At 42.6% G+C, this 20,058-nt stretch overlaps 1 protein-coding gene across 1 annotated transcript in view; it reads right to left on the reverse strand.

Annotated features, from left to right (window-relative positions):
- Window positions 1–20,058, reverse strand: part of LOC122935411 — a 47,337-nt gene that overhangs the window by 9,343 nt on the left and 17,936 nt on the right. The window contains exons 2-7 of the mRNA XM_044291182.1: window positions 15,243–15,410; window positions 14,622–14,781; window positions 14,408–14,520; window positions 14,149–14,286; window positions 3,986–4,139; window positions 2,754–3,399 (exon numbers count right to left, since the gene is read on the reverse strand). Coding sequence (XP_044147117.1) covers window positions 2,754–3,399; window positions 3,986–4,139; window positions 14,149–14,242 — 894 coding nt within the window. The 5' untranslated portion in view covers window positions 14,243–14,286; window positions 14,408–14,520; window positions 14,622–14,781; window positions 15,243–15,410. The remainder of the gene's footprint in view (window positions 1–2,753; window positions 3,400–3,985; window positions 4,140–14,148; window positions 14,287–14,407; window positions 14,521–14,621; window positions 14,782–15,242; window positions 15,411–20,058) is intronic.

Here is a 20,058-nt window from a genome sequence, read left to right on the forward strand (position 1 = left end):
TCAGGTGACTACCTTTTGAAGCTCATCAAGAGAATGCCAAGAGTGTGCAAAGCAGTAATCAAAGCAAAAGGTGGCTACTTTGAAGAACCGAGAATATGACATATTTTCAGTTGTTTCACACTTTTTTGTTATGTATATAATTCCACATGTGTTAATTCATAGTTTTGATGCCTTCATAGTCATGAAAATACTCTTTGAATGAGAAGGTGTGTCCAATCTTTTGGTCTGTACTGTATGTCATAAAACCTCCTGAAGAACACATTAAACATGTCTACAGGACTCCATTGGTTAGAGGGAAGGTAAAAAAAAAGTAGCAAAGAAATATGAAGAATCACAATACATTAGTAAGTATCTTGTGTTAACTGTGTCTACAGGATAAATGCCATTAGCTGAAGTGAGGCAACCCCTTTAAACATATAATATATTTCCCCAGTCATTAAGAAAAACGTGCAGGCATAAAATATGTCCAATTCATAATTTTTGGAATCTTGGAGGGGTCTGATGGAGAAATAGAAATCAACACCATCTAGAAGCAGGCAGCTATTTTGTTTCTTAATTTACAATTTTTTTTTAGAAGAAGCTATATTATTATTAGTAGTTAAATTAATGGGCCCTCATGCCTACGGCAATTCATAAAAATAAAAAAAGTAAACATGGGAAAATTGAAAATTATGTGCACAGAAAGTACATTTTAACTGACATAGAAGTCTAAATAACTTCCTCCTATGTTTGATAGTATTTAGGATTGCATAAATAAACTAGTCAGTTCTATTAACATTAACAATGACTTAGGCTGAGTTCACACGGGCGTGATGTTTTGGCTCAGGAGCCAAAACAAGTCAGTTTTCACTGCGATTGCATTCAGTGTTTGTGTTTTTTTCTGCGCGGATAGCATCCGGATGACATGCGTTTTTAACGCACGTTAAAAAAAAACCACGAACATCCTGTTGAGTCACATGTTTACTTGAAACACAATATAAACCCGCCCAGCATGCTCTTCAGTTTGTGGCAGCTCCATTTTGTGTGGATCTAAAGTGTGTGGATTGTATTTTCAGGTGTTCCTTTTGTAAGCAGGATGTCGTCTTTGCCCGCGTCAACTCCTGATCTTCTGCTTTTGCACTGGTTGGTGTTTCGTTGTTTCGGAGAGCGGAGAGAAATGCTTGAGGAAGAACCGCAGAGGAAGAGGATGTGGGTTCACCCAATAATTGCACAGAGGGCTTGCAAAGGGCAGTTTCAAACTATGTATGCAGACCTGCGTGAGCACCCTGCCAAATTTGTCCGTTATTGCCGAATGTCCATCCCTACATTTGATCTGCTTTTGGGGGAGTTGAGGCCTGGCTTAACGTTCATGAACACCAACATGCGGCGTTGTGTTTCCGCTGAGGAATGGCTAATTATAACTCTGAGGTATGTACATTTTTTAGCAGTCAGGAAAAAAGCTATGTATTTTATGTCCGATATATAGCTGATTAAAAGCTGCATAATATCATGAAAAATGTGATGGTGATAGCGTTTATCAAACTCATTTTCCTCATTACATTTTGAATTCCGCATGGGGACCTCCACAATAGCATGAATAGTGAGGGCTACCTGTGCCACCATGTGGTTGCGACTGCGAGCTGCTGTGCTGCCACAACCAACAAGGCAGCAGTGGCTTCAGATTGCACAGGGCTTCCAGGAGAGGGCACAATTCCCCAATTGTATAGGTGCCCTTGACAGGAAGCATATACAGGTGAAGAAGCCACCGAACTCAGGGTCCCGATTCTATAATTCTAAACAGTTTTTCTCTGTAGTTTTGTTGGCCTTGGCTGACACAAACTACAGGTTTATAATTGTAGCTATCGGGGCCTATGGAAGTTCGGCAGATGCTTGCATCTTCCGGGCTTCCAGCGGTGGCTTCAGTCCAACCAACTGGACCTTCCCCAGCCAGCTCCTCTTCCTGGCTCTTCTGGGCTACCTGCGCCATATGTTATAGTTGGTGATGAGGGTTTTGCTCTATCGCCAAACCTGATGCGTCCTTTCCCTAGGCGAGGATTGAATGAGGAAAGGCGCACATTCAACTATCGTTTAAGCAGGGCCAGAAGGTATGTTGAGTGTGCCTTTGGGATTTTACCCAGCAAGTGGCATATTTTTCATTCAGCTATTCAGCTTGACCCTGAGAATGTCAATAATGTAATTAAAGCGTGTGTAGTGCTCCATAATTTCACTCGCATACATGAGGCCAGTCCAGATGACGATGCAGAGGTGTTGACTTCAGCAGTCCATTGAGACCCTTCTCTACTTGGAAGAGCTGGTTCAGCAGGACTGAGAGTGAGAGCATTATTTTCGGACTATTTCATGTCTCCTGCTGGTTCATTTACATTTAATCAACAGCCCTTTTCATCTGGTCAAAGATAATATTGTTTACATAAAGTCAAGATGACTATACATTGTATGTATCCTGGATGTATTTTTTTTTTTAGTTAGTTATTTTTTATAAAGTTAGGGACTCGCAAAAATATGAAGACCCTTGACGTGCGTTGCGAGCTGACATAATTCACCTGCATAAATAATATTAAAAAATGGATGTGAAATATTAACTAATCCCTCGTAATGTCATCTTTCCTGTACTGTGTATCTTACTAGTAATAAAACAAAAAACAGTCAAATTGTCTTTTTTTTGGTTTACAGGAAAAATAATATGAACACAAAATATAGTCATATTTGACATAAATAATCACATTGAAAACAATATATAACTTCCATCAGTTTACAAGTTGTAGTAACGTGAGGGTGTGAGAAGAGGGGGCAAAGTGCTGTGGTGGAGCAGCCTGAGCTGCAGAGGGAGCAGGTGGAGGATATGTTGCCTCTGCACTGTATAGGTGGCCATATTGTTGGGGTGGAGGGGGGAATGGTTGCCGAGGAGGAGGAGGATAATGGGGAGCCCTGTTAGGAAACTGCGAAGGAGGCCTAGGTGGTGGCCCATAGATGTTCCCATATAAGCGCCAATTTTCCAGCGCTATAAACAATTCTGTAGGATCTTTCGGCGGAGTGGCTGCCTGAATAATGATCCCAATGGCGCCTTGGGTCTGCAGATAAAGATCCTCTGGAACTTTTTTAAAAAGTGTTCCAAGACTGCGCCCATACAATTCATAATGGTCCTCCTGCCGGACTCTGGACAAATAGTCCAGTACCCGAGTATTGACCTCCACTTCAGCTTTGGGCATTGACAGTTTCCGACGTGCCCCCAGCTGAAGTGAAGGTGCAGACTCTGCAGGAGGGATGTGGGGCGTGGAGCTGGTGGATGGTCTGGCTTCAGCCATCTCCTCTGTGTCCAGGGAAGGGGGATTCTCTTCCTCAGCAGCAGAAGAATGCTGTTGGGCAGCCTGCTCTGTTTCTTTCTCCAGGTTGTCTTCTGTCCTTCAATAGAGAAAACATTATTAAAATACATGTTTTTATAGGGAACCTGTCAGCAACCTTATGCTGGCCATAATCACGCCAGAATAAAGTACAGACCGGTGAGTTGATTACAGCGGTATGTAATTTGGAATAGTGCAAAGGCATTTTTTTCTGAAAAGCCACATCACAATCATTGCAGACAGGGGCTGGAAAATTGTCACGATCACATGAGAAGAGTCATGGTTTTTACTCCAAAACTCTGGCTCTCAATGACCACCTGCTGATTGACAGTCTGTCAATCATTAGCAGATTGGTCGGGGAGAGTAGGAGATTATGAATAACCATGACTATTCTCAGGTAGATTTGACTCTTTTCAAGGCCTGGGCTGCAATGATTCTGATCCTGGTTCTCAGAACCAACTTACTTTTAGGTCATAAGTGACAGGCCACTGAAATCAGCATTTGTGTCACTAATTTATGCTGCACTCAGGGAGGTTAGCTTAAACTTGATGACAGGTTTCCTTTAAAAATACTCAATTTATTTTGAGCCATACGATAATTATTATTTAGGATTTATAGTAAGCATATATGATTACATATGTACTTACGGGCGCACGTCCATTATGTCTCGTAGGAACATGAGCTGTTCTATATAAATGTAGAGCCTTTTCTTCAGTGGCCCTGAACCACTGCGGCCGTGAAGGGCCATTTCCTTTCGAAATTGGTCCCGGCAACTCCACCATCTATTCTTTATTTCATCAACTACAAAAAAACAAAATAAAAAAAGGAATTAATACATGACATACTGTATGACTACCATGTGGTTTTGTAGGGATGACCTCTATAGCATAGCAAATGGCAAACTGTCTCCTCGGATAAAACATGTGCTATGTAAAATGGAGGACAATGTTACACATGTGCTATGCTACTTTGAACATAAAGTCATTATCACAAATGTGTATATATATATGGACAGTGCAATTACTTAAAGTACTGCGCTCAGGTGTTTTGCCCCAAACGTTTGAAAACACCTCCTTGGCTACTTCCTCCCAGTCAGCATCTTTCTTATATCGGTTATGGTAGTCACCAGACTGACTCTCCCACAGACAAGGCCTGTCCTGGACCTCCACAATCAGCTTCTCCACGTCCATGGGCTTTCTGGCTTGTCTTGGCATATTTGCAGGTCCTCAGAACAAGGGCAGCCAAACCAGGTTTGGGACATGTAGCAATGAAAAAACTCACTTCCTGTCTAATCTCCCTTTTCAAGTGTTGCTAAGAAACCTACGTTAAAAACAGAACGCAGCGCATTGCATCCGGATGCAATGCGTTATTAACGCATCCCCATTAATTTCTACGGGGCCTGTCCTGCGTGAAAAACGCAGAATATAGAACATGCTGCGATTTTCACGCAACGCAGAAGTATACTCATGTACACAGCCCCATTGAAATGAATGGTGCCGGATTCAGTGAGGGTGCAATGCGTTCACCTCCCACATTGTACCCTTGCGAACTCAGCCTTAAATTTGTACCTTTACTTTTCTCAGCAGATGCTGAATGGCAGCAATTCTCCAGTAGTTGTTTTACCTTTGCGTCAAAACCCTTCTCAGTAATCATTCCTGACAATCCAACAAAAAAATTTAATAAAATGAAGATTTTAAATATAAATGTTGCAGAAAGTAATAATGAAAACTTGTTAGATTAAATTGCTTTTCTGGGATTTTTATATTGATTACTTACACTCAGTATAGGTCATTAATATGAGATTAGTGGGGGTCTGACTGTCAGGACACTGGACAATCAGCTATATGAACAGTCTGCAGAACTTCATGAGCACTTAGGCCCCTTCCTACTCCAGTGACATCACGTTCATCAGTCACGTGGACTAGGCACAGCTCAGCGCCATTCCAGTAAGTGAGACTGAGCTGCAATAGCATGCATAGCCACTATACAATGTATGGCACTGTGCTGGGTGAGCTGCAGGGAAGCTTCAGCATTCAGGCTACTTTCACATTAGCGTTAGGCTTGTCCGGCAGGCTGTTCCGACAGGGTAACAGCCTGCCGGATCTCTACTAACACTAGCCTATGTGTGCCGCCCAAAGTCCGCTCCGGCCCTATTCACTATAATGGGGATGAGCCGGAGATCCGTCCGCAGCACGGCAAACATGCTGTGGTTTTTGTCAGGACGCCTTTTGGCATGTTTGCCATGCTGCAGCTGGATCTCCGTCCCATCCCCATTATAGTGAATGTGGCCAGAGCTGACTTTCAGTGGCACATGTGGGCTAGCATTATTTAGATATGGCAGGCTGTTCCCCTGCTGGAACAGCCTGCCGGACACTGCTAACACTAATGTGAAAGTAGCCTTACAGGAGTGCTGAAGTCTCCTCAAACAGCTGATTGGCGGAGGTGCAAGTAGTCAAACCCACACTGATCAATATTATAATCCAAGAAAACCACTTTAATGTGTGTAAAATGGTGCAGCAACTAGTTTTTTGGTAGGTGCTTCTTCACAAAAGATATTATACAGAATTTTGTCACATTGAACATGGTGTATGATCTGGAGACAAGTAGTTACAAGTATGAGAAGCTCTGAAATTGAGAATTATATATATCAGATTATTGAAGATAAATGTTTATATAAACGCTTGTTGCAAATAATTGGCCTGTGTAAAAAGGGTCTGCCAATCACCTGGTGAATGAGCAAACGCTCGTTCATCAGGTGACTGTCATTCTGTCCAACACCAAAAATCACGGTTCCTGTGCAGAAGATCATCCTGTTTAAACAACGCTTGGAATAATGAATTTCTATATGGACAACCAATTCCAGTATTGATTGGTTGTTCCCCGTCATGTTCCGAAGGACAGGCAGACCCCAAGAGCGTCTCACAAACACGACGAGACCAATAACAGACTAGGAAGCCTACTGAATACTTTACCACTGGACAAGCAGGGAAGGGTACTGTGGCAAAATCATCACTGGTTCAAGTGCACCGGTTTGGCTTGGGGCCAAACCCAGAGGGTGGGCACTAAGTGAGCCCTGTTTTTCACTGGTGGTGGGGATGAACTTAGCCGAGGGATCACCAGGTCGCACGTCCAGGATGGTCCCGGTGCACTTGGCCACTCACCTGCAGAGACAGATGCGGGTGCACACACCAGTGGTTTAGACATACACAAGACTAGACTGGAACCCAGGCACAAGAACAGTAACCCAACAAGAGCACAGGACACAGTTCAGAAAAGACAGAACGGGAACAGACAAGACACAGAACTAGAAAAGCAGATGCCTGTTTTCTATGCAGAGTTAGTCCATGGGCGAACAGACAGAGCTGCACAACAGGACACAGAACTGACAGATAACTAGACCGTATGAAGATGCTGTCCTAATCAGAGGTGCACACATGGACTAAAATATCTTCCCTCTGCAGAACCAACATGACCAGGCTACAATACAAGGCAGGCAAAGAAAATGCTACACCGTTACCGAAGGTAAAACATACAGTCAACAGGACAAGATCAGAAGCAGTTAAGCACTGCCAGGCTGACATGAACAAGGATACAGGCAAAACATGGTAAAACAGAGCAGACAGACATGAAAGCAAGGAAACATCAATACTTTACCATGCGACACTAATGGCAAAACACCCTCGGCCAGCTGCACCTAGCAAGGCTCAAGGACACAAACACAGGCAACAGTGCACAAACAGAGGACCACAGCCCCAAGCAACCAGCATACACAGGAATCAGCCTGCAGTCAGTACCCGAGGGAGAAGGCAGCCAGCCTACACGGCCACAACTGTTACAGTGATCCGCACTGTGACATCCCCATTTAGAAGAAACGATTCATGAATTGTACATTAATACAACAATGGTGGTGTTTATTGCATCAGGCCAAAAAAATATATCTATTTATTTTGATGGCTTTTGGGTATGATTTATAGCAACCTTTTTATTTTATTTATTTTTTCCATTTTTTAAGATAATAGTTTACAATGCATTATTAAATGCAATAATAATTTCTTGCTTTCTGTGGAATGATGTTGTATGGTACTTGTGCTTTACTGTGCTTTCTCGCTGTGTGTTAAATGGGTTCTACAGGTTTAGGGCTGAACCCAGATATAATCATTTTTTTTTTTATTCTTTTACTATATATATTAGAGGAGCATCGGAGCATTTGCAAGCCTGTGTTTGTTTTGAGTCAGTGACATACCTAGCTTTACATCGCTATGCTAGGCAGAGTCTTCCACCTAGCAGTAAACCTGGTGACATTACCAGCACAAATGGGTAGTCTATAGCACTGTGCTAGGCTGCTTTGGAGGAAGGAAGTCTCTGACTAGCATAGTGATGTGAAGCTCAGTGCATCACCAGCTCAAACACACACAGGCTAGCCCAGTGCAATGCAGCATGACAAAGGGGAGCATTGATGCAAGAAAATGCTTCAGGAGCGCCGCGGCCTTCTCACTGTTTACCGCAGGCCCATAATTAGTTCACTGGAATGGAGCTCAGCCACGCCCAGGCCAGCGATACTAGTTGTGACGTCAATGGGCCTGAACGAAACAGAGAGGAGCACCGCTGCCTTCTCAAACCGATGATCTATCCAGAGAATAGATCATCAGTAAAAAAAGAACTCCAAAACCTCTTTAAATACTATGGCCCAGATTTATCATTAGCTCAAGTCAAAATAATGGAGTGAAAAAGAAGCAATTTTTTGCGCAATTGTTAAAACTGCGCAAAAATTAGCGACTGCAACTTTTATTGGCTCCGCGCTATGCTCGTTGGTTTTCTGAAAGTGAGCGTGTTTTCTTATGTAAATGAATCTCTAGACAGATTTACTATTGCGACAAACAAATTGCGCAATTTCACTCCAGTGAGGACCATGCTTATCTTATGTGACTTTTTAATAGAACATGCAACTTTTTCGTAAAGACGTGTGACTTTTGTAAAGCCGCTTACTGAAGGATAAACTGCTACCGTCAAACCACATTTATCACAGTATTAAAGGACCATTAATAAATCTGACTTAGCCAAAAGTGACTTTGGACATACACTGCTGCCCATAATTATTCATACCCCTGGCAAATTTTGACTTAAAGTTACTTTTATTCAACCAGCAAGTAATTTTTTGACGGGAAATTACATAGGTGTCTCCCAAAAGATAATGCGACGATGTACAAGTGGCATTATTGTGGAAAAAAACACATTTCTCAGCTTTTATTTACATTTGAGCAAAAAATACAAGATGTTCCGCACTGTGGAAAATCTCAGAGGACGTGGTCGGAAGCCAAAAGTGACACCTGTGCTGGCCAGGAGGATAGTTAGAGAGGTGAAAAATAATCCAAGAATCACCACCAAGGCCATCTTGGTGAAACTGGGCTCTGCTGGTGGCAATGTCTCAAGGCAGACAACCCAACGGACACTGCACAATGCAGACCTAGGAGGATGTCACTTCTCCAGATAAGGCACACAAAAGCTTGCTTGGCCTTTGCAAAAGCTCATCTGGACAAAGAAGAAGACTTCTGGTCTTCTGTGTTATGGTCAGATGAAACAAAAATTGAATTGTTTGGTCACAATGATGTTTCCTTCATTTGGCGTAAAAAAGGAGAAGCCTTCAACCCAAAGAACACCATCCCCACTGTCAAACATGGTGGGGGTAACCTAATGCTTTGGGGTTGTTTTTCAGCCAATGCACCAGGGAACCTAATCACAGTAAACAGCACCATGAAAAAAGAGCAATACATGAGGATTCTCAACGACAACATCCGTCAGTCTGCAGAGAAACTTGGCCTTGGGCAACAGTGGACATTTCAGCATGACAATGACCCAAAACACACAGCAAAAGTGGTAAAGAAATGGTTAGCAGACAACAACATTAACGTTTTGGAGTGGCCCTGCCAGAGTCCAGACTTGAAACCTGAAAGATTTGGATCTCATTGCTAAAGATGAATGGGCAAAAATACCTGTGGAGACATGCAAAAAGCTGGTCTGCAATTATAGGAAGTGTTTGATTGCTGTAATAGCCAATAAAGGCTTTTCTATTTATTATTGAGAAGGGTATGAAAAATTTTGGACTGGACACTTTTTGCTCAAATGTAAATAAAAGCTGAGAAATGTATTTTTTTCCCCACAATAATGCCTCTTGTACATCGTCGCATTATCTTTTGGGAGACACCTATATCATTTCCCGTCAAAAAATTACTTGCTGGTTGAATAAAAGTAACTTTAAGTCAAAATTTGCCAGGGTTATAAATAATTATGGGCAGCACTGTATGTGAAAGTGGAGTAAGATGTAAGTGTACTGATAAATCTGGCCCTATGTGTAAGCCGAGCTTAAGGGTAAATGCACACATTCAGGATTTATGTGCGGACAATTCGCACTGAAATCCGCAGATGTTCGCAGGGAAATCCATGCAGTCAATCCGCTTAAATTGGTGCGAATTTACGTTCAGACGGATCTCCGGCTCATCCCCATTATAGTGAATAGGGCCAAAGCGGACTTTGGGCGGCACACATAGGACGTTTGATGCGGATTTTACTCTCCCTGTTGGAGTGAATGGAGAAAATCTAGTCAAGAAAAATAAAATAAATTGACATGCTGCGGATTTTAAAAGCCACACCGCAGGTCAAAATCCGCATGGAAAAAATGTGCATGAGAATTTCAAATTCTCATAGAATACAATGTACATGACCTACGGTGCATATTTTCCGCATGCAAATCGGCACAGAAAATCCTCACGCAAACCAGATAGTGTGCATTTACCCTTAGGGTGTTGCTACATATCACATCAATGCTGATTCAAAACTACAACAAAAATCAAAAAACCATAAGGGATAGTTACTGCCATTTTACACAGAGGTCTTAAAGGGCTTCACATGAGTATGCTAGGTAAAGACTTCCGCCTAGCAGTGAGCCCGGTGACGTCACTGGCACAAATGGGTGGTCTACAGTACTGCCCTAAGCTCTTAAAACAGCCTAGGGCAGCGCTGTAGATCGCCCATTTGTGACAGTGACATCACTTGGCTCACTGCTAGTACGTCACCGGTAGTAAAAGCTCTTTTCCTGTGCTATGCAGTGCAGTGCAAGGGGGAGCTATGATGCTCCACTTATACAATGCTATATGAGTGAATACAAGGGCTCAGAGCTGAACTCGGACAACTTTTTTGCATTGCAAAAAGTGATAGAGGGACTTTGGTCTAAAAGAGGGACAGTAGGTAGGCATGCTGTATCTACTAACTGGTAAAAAAAAGTTGCTTGTATGATGCCTAAAATGTCTATTATTTCAACTGCACAACAAATTAGAGGAAGCTATAGAGTAAAAACAGCATGACTAGACAGTTTTCAAAACTACTAGACAAATAGTGATTCTTGCTAATATGGAACTGCATACACACTTGAGAGAGGTGAATCAATGTATAAGCCATGTAAGATAGCGGAGGGAGAGCACACTTAGGCACCTTTCACACGGGCGAGTTTTCCGTGCGGGTGCGATGCGTGCGGTGAACGCATTGCACCCGCACTGAATCCTGACCCATTCATTTCTATGGGGCTGTGCACACGAGCGGTGATTTTCACGCATCTATTATGCGTTGCGTGAAAATCGCAGCATGCTCCTCTTTGTGCGTTTTTCACGTAACGCAGGCCCTATAGAAATGAATGGGGTTGCGTGAAAATCGCATGCATCCGCAAGCAAGTGCGGATGCGGTGCGATTTTCACGCATGGGTTCTAGGTGACAGTCTATTCACTGTATTATTTTCCCTTATAACATGGTTATAAGGGAAAATAATAGCATTCTGAATACAGAATGCTTAGTATAATAGTGCTGGAAGGGTTAAAAATAATAAAAAAGTTAACTCACCTTCTCCTCTTGTTCGCGTAGAGGCCGGTCTGTTCTTTAGCTGTGGCTGAAGGACCTTTGATGACGTCAGATCACATGCTCTATCACCATGGTGATGGACCATGTGATTGGAGCATGTGATCTGACGTCACCTCAGGTCATTCAGTCCACAGCTAAAGAACAGACCGGCATCTACGCGAACAAGAGGAGAAGGTGAGTTAACTTTTTTATTATTTTTAACCCTTCCAGCACTATTATACTAAGCATTCTGTATTCAGAATGCTATTATTTTCCCTTATAACCATGTTATAAGGGAAAATAATACAATCTTCAGAACATCAATCCCAGACCCGAACTTCTGTGAAGAAGTTCGGGTCTGGGTACCAAACATGCGTGATTTTTCTTACGCGAGTGCAAAACGCATGACAATGTTTTGCACTCGCGCGGAAAAATCGCGCATTTTCCCGCAACGCACCCGCCTCTTATCCGGGCAAAAAACATGACGCCCGTGTGAAAGAGGCCTTACAGTTAGATAAGTTGGTTTGCAGATCTGTGAAGAGGCAGTGAATCTGGCAAGTCTCCTCATCAGCTACTCCAGAACACTCCCACACTTCCTCCTGCCTGGATTTCCTGGAGAGCTGGACCATGCCTAACCACAGACAGTGGACTAGTGAGACCCCTAGTGGTCACATCTTTGCAGCTTATGTTTGGGTAGATGCCGACAAATAATTTCAATAAAGTGATTTACAGCTCTGATAATTGCCGTATGTTTTGCCCTATAAGATGCACCAGCCCATAAGACGCACCTAGATTTTAGAGGGGGACAATAAGAAAAAAATATTTTTCAGTAGAACTCAGGTCAGACCCCCAATGTTAATCACATCCCAACAAGACCTCAGATCAGACCTCATATAAGAGCCTCATGCCTCTCAACAGTCCCCAGCAGTCTCATATCAGCCCCATTGCCTCTCATATTAGCCCCCAGCAGCCCCTTATTGCCCCACATTATCCCCGAGCAGACCCATATTGCCCCACATTAGCCCCGAGCAGACCCATATTGCCCCAGATCAGCCCCCAGCATCTCCTTATTGCCCCATATTAGCATCTCTATATTGCCCCCATATCAGCTTTCAGCATGACCATATTGCCCCCAAGATGTCCATGTTGCCCCCATATCAGCCTCCAGCATGTCCATATTGCCCCCATATCAGCCTCCAGCATGTCCATATTGCCCCCATATCAGCCTCCAGCATGTCCATATTGCTCCCATCATCTCTATATTGCCCCCAGCACCTCATGTTTTATAAAATAAATAAAAAACACTTTCCGTCCTACTCTGGACACCGCCGCTCCTCACCGCCTAGCTTGGTCTTCCTCCTCCTCCGCCTGCTGTGCTGTGAACTGGCGCGCACAACGTGAGGTCACAGCGCGCCCTCACACTGTGCGCTGCCTTCACAGCTGAGGACCAGAAAGCAGTGAGTACAGAGCCTTCACCGCTTCCCGGTCCTCCGCTACTAATAAAGCGCTTCATTAGTATTCGCCAAATAAGATGCAGGGGCATTTTCCCCCACTTTTGGGGCAAAAAAAAGTGTCTTATGTGGCGAAAAATATGGTAGACCCCTTCCTAAGAAATAAGAATACATTATTGTATTGTACAGTGACTCTTTCAAGACAACAGAAATAAACAAAATAGCCTTCAGTAGCCTGGAAATAGATGAAGATACAGTAAATTTGTGCCCCCTTACTACAGTGCTGCCCATGTACTTTTTCATAAAATAAAAAAGGACTACTTACAGTACTCTGTCATCTATTTCATGTAATATAAAATTCCACGCTCTTTTTTTTTTCTTGTCCATTAGTGAGTTTTAAACCCTAGGACACTGCATGAGAGTCAGGCAACCCACCAGTAAGCTACAGGTCTACCTATTGTTAGTAGTGATTTCCTCTAGCAATGTGATTCAGAAGGCAAATACACAGTCTCTTTTCTAGGGCTCAATAAAATGTTAATTTTTGTTAAAGACTGATAGGGGTTTTGAACCCAAGAACACTGCATGTGAGGCAACCGTCTAAACCACTGAGCTATAGCTTCAGATAGCAACCTGATGGATTTTCTTCATTTATGTGATTGAGCATATTAAAAGTACAATGAACCTAAAAGTCATTCTGACGCTGACTTGTCAGAAGAGTCAGACATCAGAGCCACGCATCACTTGAATTTGTCTCTTATCTGATGTTTAAAAACATTAACTTCCAAAAATTCCAGGGTACAAACCAGCAACCTAACCACTGAGCTATGCGCTCATATAATACTGTGATAGGTCAGCTTGATAGCATTTCAGACACAGAGCTATAGCATACAAATACACAGTATATCTATGACTCATTCTCACTTCGACCCTGACCTATGAAGACGATAAGTCAAACTTAGATGTCAGAGTCAAATATCAAAGTCAGGTGTCACACTGGCATTATTCTGATACTTGACTATGATATCTGACCATGTCCTAAAATGAACACTGTTGGAATGGGATTATTAACTTGGCCTGAGTAATATACTTGGTACGGTAAAGAGCTATCTGGGAATGGTATGATGGAGCATATGTTTGTTGTTTCCAGATTGGCTGCCATGATGTAGTGTGTTTGGGGACGCAGAATATGTAGGCTGATATGTAGTTTGTTGTGCAGGATAGTAATGGACTGGGCCTGAACTTGAAATAGCTGGGTTTGTTAGTGTGCTTGTGTGGATTGAGGAGGCTGTGTTGAGTCAGATTCTATATAATTATTATTTTTTCCGTTTCCCATATTTAATTTCTACATGCCACTATTTTGCCTTTAGATTACTTTTGAGAACAGTGAAAGCGTGCATGGTAAAATGGTAATTTATATCCTCCATTAGTGGGTGGTTAACTGGCATGCTAATGGTTAGTTATCATCATGCTGGCACCTTGTACACCATGTGGTAGTGATCGTTGTGGCTTCTGCTGATGTGCCTTGACCACACTCTGCTGATGTTTCCTGTGGGGCATCTGCATTGTCATATTCTTGCTGTGTTGATGTGGTTGGATTCAGATTTTCCATAGTACTGTGTAAAGATATACATTAGTTTCAGATTTTTCATAACACATTTCAATATATAAGACATATTTATTTTCTAAGACAATGACTGGTCTTAGAAAATCCAGTTGGTTGACCTTGCAACAGACCTTGCTTTCTTTTAGAAGGGGAGCTGCCACTTCTTAAACACTTGTGAACATTTCTCAGTACTCTCCTGTAGCAGTCCTTCAGTGAACGCCATCTTGTTTGGGCCTCTTCTTCACTAGAGTTCAAATAAATGTTAAAATTAAAGTCAAAACCATGTGTCATTGACACTATATAAATAATTAACTTAATGTGGCTGGCTTAACTTGTTTTACTAACATTTTATTGTTTTTTGGCTGCAACTTAGGGTCTCCCAATTCTCATACAGTATTTCACACACTTCAGTCCAGCATTTATTTTTCTGGCCTCTATCAGCATATCTGACATCTTTGCTGTTATAAGGCTTTCATCTTCTATTTCAAAACGTGATGGGGCCATTCTGCCAAACAAACACAATTTGTTAAATTGATTTAGTTATGGCAAAAAAAAATTAAAATCACTACTAAAGTGTCAATTTAAGGTGTAAAATTATACATTCGCACATTTAATCTGCATGCATAACATCATATTTTCAGCAAATATAATGCACTTTAGAATGTATTGTGATTGACCATACTGCTTCATATGGTAGCTTGATTCCTTTTTTTCATCATTGTGCTCCGCCTATATCCAGGGATTTTAACCAGCCAGCACTCCAGCAGCAGTGGCTGTACAGTTCTGTGGTATTATGTAGAGAGAATCTGAATCGCACCTCCTCATTCCTATACTAATGACTACTGTATGTATTTTGCAGCATTTCTATTGATAAAACATGGCTATACAGCACAAGTATCAAACATTTGCTGTGCCCTAAAAGAGGCATTAGTATACAGTTTGATCAAAGAGCATAGGCCCACTTACCGTGACAAGGTTGCCTCTTATACTGTACATTGTACAGTTCTGTGGTCCCATCCTACAGAAAAACACATTTTCCTATAGCATGCAAGTGCGTCCACCGCATCTGAATTGCAGGGTGGTCATAACCCCTGAATACAAGCATCTTCTAATGTTATAAAACATTTTCAGAATCTGCCAAGAAGCCAATATGGAGACACAGGAGATTAATAAGTACCTTGGGGGAAAAAATATCAAAATGAAAAATTCTATTTGCAGAAATGAGACAACTATTTTCTACATAATGCATACCATTGTTAAAAAACAATAATGTAATTAACAAAATGGAGATTTAGCTTTTATGTTTCTTTCATAATCTTTGACTGGCTCTTGTGCATTTGGTCATAGTACAGTGTGAGGTATGCTAATTCCTGCTTGCATGATATTTCATGTTGGGTGTGACAGGTGCTGTAACAAAAACACGCTTTGAAAATAATGGAATTTAAGGTGTATACATACATATAGGCCAGTATTTGTCCTAAAAAAATTTTTAACACTCCTTTTCAAATCCTAAACCAATATATAGAAAGAGTAACATGGCTGTGTATTAAATATTATTTGTAGGGAACACTGTAGCTTATGTGCTGTGGATGATTATCTGGTTTTGGGACTTGAGCAAGATAAGGCTGGTTTCAGACAAGCGCGTGTCACGCTCCGGACTCGCAGCGCAAGACCTGTCCTGAACTTCCAGCACTGACGGGGGTCGCATAGCATTCTATTGATTTTTATGCTATGTAACTGTCACGAATACAGGGGAGGGGAGAGACACAGAACTAGGCCTCAAGGCTAGGGAGAGGGAAAAGGTCACCTCAGGAAGCCCCTAAACCTGGCCCTGACTCCTGTCAGGATGTATAGACCCTGAAGGTGAGAAAATACATATGCCGGAACCTAGACTCTAGGAGCCCTGAAATGCCCTAGGTAGTGCCGGCAGGGAATGAGACTACTGGTTCCTTCCAAGGTGAACGATCCAGCGTCTCCCTGAGGCCTAGTAAGAGCAAGCACAGGGGAACAACCAAATACAAAGAGCAGTACAGCTTATCTTATAAAAAATGGATGAGCAGGAACACAGGTAAGGTCCACACAACAACTCTTCCAAATCCAAGCCGAGAATATAAACCGCATGGTATGAAGTGTTAGACCAAACTAAGTAGGGAATGCAGTAATGACCACGGGCTGCACCTGACAAGAGGTGTGGCCATTACCAAACCACAACACTGAGAATCAAGAGACTGTCAGTTAACCTCACGTGCAGTCAGTCTCTCCGTTCTTCTAACCTCTGTCACAGAAGGACAGTGACAGTAACCCCCCTTTTTACGGGTGACCTCCGGACACCCAGGACCGACCTTATCTGAATTAGCCCTGTGAAACCCACATTCTCTTCACTGGAAGGGTTATGGTCCAGAGAACGAGATACTGGAGGGATCTACAGAGAATTCCGGAGTCCACTATCCTGGCAATCTGAAATTCAAGATTACCGTCCATCATGACAGGAGTGGGTGGGATGGAGGACAGTTCAGCAGGTTTGCATATCTCTTCAGTAAGGATTTGTGGAAAACATTATGAATCTTTAAAGCCTGCGGAAGGTCAAGACGAAAGGCTACCAGGTTAATAATGGCAGTGATCTTATATGGACCAATAAACCATGGGCCCAACTTCCGCAAAGGTACTTTCTTCTTAATGTTTATTGTGGACAGCCACACAGAATCACCCACTCTCGGGTCCGGACCACTCATACGTCTCTTGTCAGCCATTCGTTTATACTTCTTGCCCATCTTTTTTAGATTATTTCGAATTTTTCGCCAAATATATGACAAAGAAGAGGAAAATCTTTCCTCTTCAGGTATATCAAAAGTTTTAGTAACAGAAAATGTGCCAAACTGTGAATGGAACCCATATGCCCCAAAAAACGGCGACTTATCGGTGGACTCCTGCCTTCGGTTATTTATACCGAACTCGGCCAAAGACAAAAAAGAAGACCACATCTCAGATAAGTCTCCAGATCAGTCTGTCTGTTTGACTAAGGGTGAAAGGCCGAAGAGAAAGGCAATTGTACCCTCGAGCGAGTGAAAAACGCCTTTTCGAATCTGGAAACAAACTGAGTCCCCTTATCAGACACCACATCAGAGGGAATACCATGTAGCTTCACGATGTTGTCAACAAACACTTGTGCGAGAGTTTTAGCATTAGGTAGCCCTAGTAATGCTACAAAGTGCGACATCTTACTAAAGCGAACAACAACTACCAGAATCACAGTTTTTCCAGAGGAATTCGGCAAATCTGTGCTAAAGTCCATCGACAAATGAGTCTAAGTTCTGGATGGGAAGGACAACCGAAGTAGAGATCCTGAAGGCCGAGTATGTGTCACCTTAGCACTAGAGATGAGTGAATTTCGGTTTGCCGAATTTTTTGAAAAAATTTGTTTTGATCCAAATAAATTTGCAATGAATTGCGATAAAAAATGGATGGCTATTTCCGGGCTACATAGAGCCTTTATATGGGTGTAGAACACTCTGCCTTGCAGTAACATGCATAGGGAGTGTGCTGGGGTAGTGAAATAATACTGTCAGTCAATGCAGACTGCACACTTCACTTATTTGTGCAGTCACGGAACCAAAACTGACCAAATAACTCAAGTATTAACTCAGCCTTACAGGTCCATGTTAGTGTCAAAAAGAATGACACTCCTTTTACACCCTTGTCAGCTGATTCCACATAGATGTCTACAGAACCTGTTCTATTAAACGCTTATACAGAGTGGAGAGGGTATCAGCAGTAAGTTTGTGTTGAAGTTACTGCCCTTCCTCTGATCCTTTAAAACAATAACCCACAAAAAATGGATCCTGTCTGGGGAGCATACGCCTTCACCCGGTCAGCATTTGCTCAGTAAACCATGAGTATTGGTAATGCCAAAAAACAGGAGTGGATCTAAAACAGAGATGACACGTGAAGGTAATATTTGCATGTCTTCTGTGTTTTTTACCCACTCCTGCTTTTGGCTACAAAATCATAAGCCAATTCTGATGCGACCATAAAGGCCTTACAGCTGCTACACAGACAGGATCAGTTGTGCATCTCCTTTTTCCTTCCTTCTGACTGATCAGAAGAAAGGTCAAATAAATGGTGATTTCAAGAAGGCCAAACAAGGAAAATAGCGACCCTGTCATAGAGTGGGGAGGGTGGTAACAGCATGAGAAATCCATAAAGTGGCGCTATGACATAGTGGTGAGGTGGAAGCAGCATGAGGAGACCACCAAGTGGCACAATGATAGGGTCTGGAGGTGGCAGCAGCATCAGGAGGCAACAGAGTGGCACAATGACAAAGTGTGAAGGTGACAGCAGTATGATTAGGCCACAGAGTGACACGGTGCATAGTGTGGAGATGGCAGCATCAGGAGGCCACAGAGTGGCAAGGTGACATAGTGTGGAGATGGCAGCAACAGCATGATACCACAGAGTGGCATGGTGACATAGTGTGGAGATTGCAGCAGCAACAGCATGATACCACAGAGTGGCAAGGTGACATAGTGTGGACATGGCAGCATCAGGAGGCAAAGTGAAATATTGTGGAGATGGCAGCAGCAGCATGATACCACAGAGTGGCAAGTTGACATAGTGTGGACATGGCAGCATCAGGAGGCCACAGAGTGGCATGGTGACATAGCGTGGACATGGCAGCATGATACCACAGAGTGGCACAGTGACATAGTGTGGAGATGGATAATCTAATCTGATGCATCAGGCATTGGTGGGTGGAAATCCTGGCTGATCCACGCCTGATTCATCTTGACAAAAGTAAGTCTCTACACATTTTAGGTGGACAGGCAAGATCTTCTTGGGGTAACTATGGCCGCACAAAACACCCGCTCTGATGCCATACTACTGCCCGGGCAGGACAGCTTTTCCAGGGCAAACTCGGGCAGTTGCTGCGACAAATCCAGTTTGGCTGCCCAGTTGTCCAGCGGAGCTTCTATTAAGGCTGGCAGGGTGCTGTCAAAGTATGCCACCACCTGCTGGTTCAGGTCCTGTTCGAGGTCTACCTGCTGCTGCTGGTGAATAGTTTCTTCACTATGCGGGTGAAGAAAGCAGCGACTCTAGACTCAGGCTGCTGGTGCTGCTGTCACTTGCGACGAAGTCGCAGATCCGGTCAACCAATCAAGAACCACTGGGTTGCTGATCAAGACACGAACGCTAGCTGACATGTGGACCTGAGGCCTCGGGAAGAAACCCCTGCTGCCACGCCCCCTTACTCTGCTGCCACCTGTGCCTGCGCCAGAATCATTTACGCCTCTAACACTCCCCTGTGCAGGGCCTGGCACTTCTCTGTCTAACATACTTTTAGCTGAACTAAATAAATTAAAAGCAAATTAAAACACACCTAAAAGCGCCAAATATATTTTTCTTTTTTTACCAAGATAGGCAACTAAAGGATTTGAAATTGACAACAAAACTATTTCAGTATAAATAACAGCAAAAGTGAACTGTGTCTATTTTTCTCATATTGTAGTGAAATATGACAAGAAACGCTTTTAGCACAAATAACATCAAATGTGACAATAAACGCTTTTAGAGTAAATAACAAATGTGAACTGCATCTATTTTTCTCGTATTGTAGTTAAATATGACAAGAAACGCTTTTAGCGCAAATAACAGCAAATATGAACTTAGTCTATATTTCTCTTTTTATCTAGAAATATGGCAATAAACGCTTTTAGAGCAAATAACAACAAAAGTGACCTGCGTGAATATTTCTCGTATTGTATTGAAATAGGCCACTAAATGATAT

Source organism: Bufo gargarizans, chromosome 4 (genome assembly GCF_014858855.1).
Source record: "Bufo gargarizans isolate SCDJY-AF-19 chromosome 4, ASM1485885v1, whole genome shotgun sequence".
Lineage (NCBI taxonomy): Eukaryota > Metazoa > Chordata > Amphibia > Anura > Bufonidae > Bufo > Bufo gargarizans.